We start from the raw sequence: 6,000 nt of genomic DNA on the forward strand, positions 1-6,000 counted from the left end.
ACACAGTGTACAGTACAGTATACACTCAGCATTCAATCACTATGTGCAGTCAGGTTGAGCTGCTTTCTGGTACATGCTCCAGTGAAGTAGAGTAACAATAAAATACCACTTCATAAGGCATCTTAAGAAGAGGGGACTACTTAATGTACAAAAGAGTTATATGAGTAAAATACATGAATCTGAATGCCTGCATTATAATACATTTTGAATCTGGTGTGGTTCTTTGATGCAAGACTCTCTTTAGCCATATCGTTATTATTTAACCCGTGGAGTTTTTGTGCAATTATGTTACCATTACCATAATGCTGTTACCATACCATTAGTGCTACCATTGTTACTTGATTGCATTTCATATAATGGTCCCAATGGTTCCCAAAAACACCTCAGCTATAACATTGTCTTTTTCCATTATGAACCAAGGGATGTAGATGATCTCTCTGCATAGCTACCATGTACCATATGCTAAAACCACACATCTCTGTCACTCAGCCCTCTAATCCCGGTCTCCCTGTTGTTCCTAGGGAATGGACTACCTGGGATCTCGGAATTACATCCACCGGGACCTGGCTGCCCGAAACGTTCTGGTGGAGAACGAGAGGACGGTGAAGATCGGAGATTTCGGTCTCACCAAGAGCATCAAGGACAGTGAGGGCTACTACACTGTCAAGGACGACCACGATAGCCCCGTGTTCTGGTGAGAGGAGAGGAGGGGAGGAAAGAGGAGATGGAATTTTACTCCGTCAAACTCGACCATGATAACCTTGTCTTCTGGTGCGAGAGTGGCCAGGAAGGAAGGAGGGAGGGAGAAAACAGGGAAAGGGGATAGTGGGGGATATAAGGGCAACGATGAGAGAGGGATCACTTGGAGAGAGAGAGAGAGTCGAAGAAAAGCAGAGTATTAGCAGAGTGGGGTTTCAATTCACTATGAATTCAACCGATTTAGGTAGTGGATAATCTTAATAAAGGGAAAAAGAATCAATTAAAAATGTGAAAACATCATTAGTCTTTTATCCAACAGGTACATGATTCAAATTCTTTTCATCAGTAAATTAACTGGGGTGTCAGTTGACATTTTGCATTGACTGAATAGAGAGGGAACTGAGCCCAACCCCGATCAATAGGACCAGGGAGCATTGAGGTGACAGAAAAACAGGTTGTGAACAGAGTGGGAAGGATGAGAAATGTGCAGAGGTTTTTAAGCAGGTTAATTTGTTAAATGGCCAGAGCCTGAGTCTGTATTCAATAAGCTGAGATACTGCTAGGATATATTTTTAATTGTATTTTTACAGAACAAATATTACTGAGAAACATGGTTTTCTTCACTGACCCTAGCTTGGCTCTACTTTGGGGAGCCTCTGTGAAAACATTTTAGTGATAAGATTATAATAATCCCATTTTAATTAAATGGACAAATATGATCTTAGTGCTAATATTCTTTCGAGCAACCTAGCCAAGTGTATTTTTCATGAAAGTAAAGAGTATCTAGAGACAGTAAGGGAAATATGCCGGAGGGGCCTTTTCTCTCCTTTAGTATTTCAATGCATCTGAAGGCGTAAAAAGCTGAGGCATATAAAAAAAAGTGTAAAACTAAGTATATAAAAGTAATGCCATGCACCCTAATAGCTCCTGTAGAACCAGGACATACAACCTGTATTTAGGCTGCAAGCCTTTGACGTGCGTTTGAGGAAAAACCCTGTATGTGCAGTATAAAGATACTGAAGGACGCTTCTGTGTGTCTCAGGTATGCTCCAGAGTGTCTGATGCACTGCAAGTTCTACCTGGCTTCAGATGTGTGGTCCTTCGGTGTGACGATGTATGAACTCATCACCTACTGTGAGACCAAGTCCAGCCCGATGACGGTCAGTACACACACACCTGACATGATATACTGTACATCATACATACCTGTGTTGCAGAAATACGACACAGAATTGCACAGAATTGTTCTGATATAACGATAGGGACACACACACACACACACACACACACACACACACACTCTCTCTCTCTCATTTGTATGTGGCAGATGGTGTCAGTGTCTGGCCAGAGCAGCAGATGACAGACTCAGCCGGTGGCTGAGTCAAACTGCAGCCTGTGCCAATGCTAAGGGCTCGGTTCACCAAAAACACCTTCCATTTACATTAGGCTTTTAACTGACACTGTTATCCAGAGTAACTTATAATCATTATTTAATAATAAAGAGGTGCACAGGGCATGTGAATGTTAACAAAAATGGAACAGGTTAAAAGACCTTTTCTTTACAGTCTTCTCATAGTGTTTACATAGACCGACACTAATCAGAGTGAGGTACAGAGTGAATTCCAGTGCTGAAAAGATTGTGGGTTTGTTGAATGAGTGTGTATGTGTGTGTGGTGTCTGTCTTTTCTGCATTAAAATAGCTCATGTTAGTCATCACCATCTTTGGCCCCGGTCTCACTGGAGTCGTGCAGTGTTTTCCACAGGAGTCTCTTCTTTCTTCCCCGCTGTTTTGTTGTGATAATTTGTGGCTGAATGTAGGACTATCTGTGGTGCACAAGGCTATACATCCCAGTGCTCCAAACACAAATATCTTCACAGAGAATATATTTAGCCGTAATACAACAAAACCATCATCAGCAACTGTTAACAGATAATTCTTCCAGGATACGCCTTCCTGAAAAATAACATGGACATTTTTGTTTTGGAGCCACTATTGGATGGTATTGTGCATTGTTGCTTTCGTAACTTGTCTTTGTCCTCACCCACACAGCTGTTCCTCGATATGATTGGCCGAACCCATGGTCAGATGACTGTCATCCGATTGGTGAAGGTGCTGGCGGATGGGAAGAGGTTGCCACGCCCTGAAGGCTGTCCCGAGCCCGTAAGCATCAGTCTTCTTATTACCAGCAGGGCCTGTACTTAGTTTAGCGTAAAGCTTGCTCTGGTTAAAGTTTTTGACTGTTTTTTTATTTTCATGTTTACTCTGGTTGAAGAAAACTTTTCACAGAGACAAATGTATATGCAGAGAGAGAGAGAGACATCATTTGATTGTTGTAGCAATAGCAACTGCGCAAGAAACAGGGGAGTGGATGGAAGCGCTTTGGGGCTGGGAGGTCATTTATCATAATGGCCGGCTCTTTACTGGGAAAACCCTAATTCGACAGTAAACATCACGAATATTGATTTGTCTCTCACTTTTGCATCTTTTATTCTGTCAAACTCTGCTGTGAATACCCAAGATCCTACACTGCAAACAGAAGCCGCTGTCTTACCTAAACCATTAATATAAATAATGCAGGAAACGCACACGAAATTTCCAAGATCTCTCTTGAAACTGTGCATGAAGTATGTCATGAGCCTTCAAGATAATTCCCACCTGAGTACTCAACCTGTTTAATTTACAGAAACTTCCACAGTGATTGTATTTGAAAGTACTAATACTTTCCATTTGAAGATTTTCCCTTTTCTAGCAGTGGGTCAATTTGTTTTTACATTGTTGAATGGATGTAAAGTGTAGGGGACGTTGAGGAGCTCATTTATGGCGTCAAGCTCCAGAGAAATATCAAGCAAAGCTAGTACAATATGTGTCACAGTAAAATGTGCAACTGGCCAAAAAATTCAGTTATTCTATACAGGTGTCTCACCATATACTGTAATGCTAATGACATTATCACGCTAACATTGAAATTTCTGTTGGATAATGTTGATTATTATAATGGTGGTTGTTGAGTCCTAACTAGTCAAAATAAGGACACCATAACAAGGAAACTTTCCACTGCTTTTCAAATTGCATCAGATCGAATCAAAAATGAATAAAGTCGAGTCGCATCAGCTGCTCAAAAATATCGTTCCTGTATTGAGTCACTGTGTATCGAGATTCATGTTAAATCACTGTCACATCCCCTCTGTGTGTGTGTGTGTGTGTGTGTGTCTGTGTGTGTGTGTGTGGCAGGTGTATGAGCTGATGCGTAAGTGCTGGGAGCACACCCCCGAGAGGAGAATCACCTTCAAGCGCCTGATCGAGGGGCTGACCCGCATGCAGCAGCAGCGCTAACCACAAACCAGCCGCCTTTGACCTCACGACCTTTTGAGGCTCCGGGAGGTGAAGTTGACCTCGGCAGATGGGGCCAGATTCAAATGGCAAAACTGACCCCAGATCAGCATCTACGGGGGCAACATCACCCTACTTTTACTGAGAGAGACAATCCTCGAGGATCAGATTTCAAAGTTCGCCCAAGGCCATGTTCCTGCCTACCTACGTATCAACCTACCTGTACTCCTCGTCCACTATATTTTTGAGTCCACTATATTTTTCACTTTTACGTTCGTCAATGATTTCCTTGTCATATTTGTCCCATATTTGTCATATTTTGCTGTATGAATAGCTCAGAGAATATATCACACTCTATTGGCCTACAAGAAATCAATCCTGCACAACCCTGTAGCTTTAGCCTTCGCTGAATGTGACCTTATTTCTAACAAAGAACTTCCAAGTGTAGCCAACAGACTGAGCTGTGTGCTTTGAGAGGAAGATGAGGCCTCGCCTGCGAAGCGCTGGTGGACTCCTCGCTACAGTGCGCTCTCTAGGCCTTCTTCCTCTGATCATGTGGACTTGTGTGGCCGATGTTGCTCTCATTTCCGACGCAGATGCAAGCTCCAAGGATGGATACGGGGCAAGGAACCGTCGTAACATGCACATACCCACACACAGTCATACAGTTGTGTTGGTTTTCTTTGTTTTTTTTTCTTTTTTTGTACGATTCATGGCTCTCTAATCAACTTTCATGTGGTTTCTTCCTCTTCAAGTAACCATCAAAGGATCGGATCTGTGCCACAGAGTAAAAAAAAATCACATCTTTTGCATTGTGTAAATCCAACAAGGTCTCCTGTTTGAGGTAGTCTGGTTTATACTCTGTATCTCTGATCTACCGGTTTGTTGAATACTGTAGCAGACCTTTTTCATAGGACCTGTATGCGTCCGGATGGTCAGGCCAAAACCTTCCAAACATGTATTGCAGTATGTGTTGATTGTTGAGTGAGAAGTGAAGAAAGTACCAGTGAGAGACACTTGGGGGCAGTAGAAGTCAGCTTAATCTTTCTAATTCTAACCATAGCTTTACACTTTTGTTCACGTCTATAAGAGCCACAAATGCTTAATATGATGTCTGTGTATTGCAAGAAGAGTGTCAAAAATGGAATGTTTTCATCCTGAGCCCATTGTCATTGTTGTTGTAGGATTGAAATGTATATGGAAGGACGTGTAGGAGGTGCGGTGAGTCTGCAGTGAGATCAGTTAAACAGTAATTTCACTGATTCATTATTCATCATGTTATTTTTCTTAAGTTGCACACAATATCCATTTTTTTTTAATGACATGAAACATTCACAGAGATGTTTGTGCATTTTGTTTTATTCCTGTGTAACATTTTATTTTATTTTTAATTCACAAATATGCCAGAAACTTATCAAAGTATATTCTATCTACTCTGTATACGGATATGAGTTGAGCAGAGGGTTTATTCTGATATTAAGTGAGTGAAGGTAAATCCATCAATAGAGAATTCACTTGTGAGCCATGTAGCTATAAAACCTTGCTCAGTCACATTATCACAAGCGATTATGAATGGTCAGTTTTACTCATCGTGATTTTATGGCTTTTACTGTGAATGTTTGCAGAAAGGCAAAAAAAAAAAAAGACTGCTGGGGGGACAAACTTGAGCTTCAGTCCACATTTTATTTAGGAATGTAAAAGACAATTCCTTCTGCTCAAAATAGGAGAAAAGAAATATATATTTTTCAAAAGAATAAGACAAAAGTATGACTTATGGAAAAATGTCCATAAATACACAATGAAAAAATAAATAAAATCAGTGTCCGTTGTGTTCTGTGTGTCAGTCCAAAAGCGTCAAATGCAATATTATTAACTACTCAAAACAGTTTGTTCTGTATATTACAGTGGTAAGTAAGCATGCTAAAATTCAACTGCTTCTAGAAATACCTTATTCACAGTAAAACAATATC

General features: G+C 40.9%; 1 protein-coding gene across 1 annotated transcript in view; it reads left to right on the forward strand.

Annotated features, from left to right (window-relative positions):
- Window positions 1-5,761, forward strand: part of jak1 (Janus kinase 1) — a 47,352-nt gene extending 41,591 nt beyond the window's left edge. Inside the window, exons 22-25 of the mRNA XM_071542670.1 lie at window positions 522-694; window positions 1,742-1,859; window positions 2,750-2,860; window positions 3,932-5,761. Coding sequence (XP_071398771.1) covers window positions 522-694; window positions 1,742-1,859; window positions 2,750-2,860; window positions 3,932-4,033 — 504 coding nt within the window. The 3' untranslated portion in view covers window positions 4,034-5,761. The remainder of the gene's footprint in view (window positions 1-521; window positions 695-1,741; window positions 1,860-2,749; window positions 2,861-3,931) is intronic.
- The last annotated feature ends 239 nt before the right edge of the window (window positions 5,762-6,000 follow it).

This window comes from Centroberyx affinis, unplaced genomic scaffold (genome assembly GCF_046629955.1).
Source record: "Centroberyx affinis isolate AG114_WGS23_722 - 3 ecotype Tasmania unplaced genomic scaffold, CSIRO-AGI_Caff_v1 ptg004149l_1, whole genome shotgun sequence".
NCBI classification, from domain to species: domain Eukaryota; kingdom Metazoa; phylum Chordata; class Actinopteri; order Beryciformes; family Berycidae; genus Centroberyx; species Centroberyx affinis.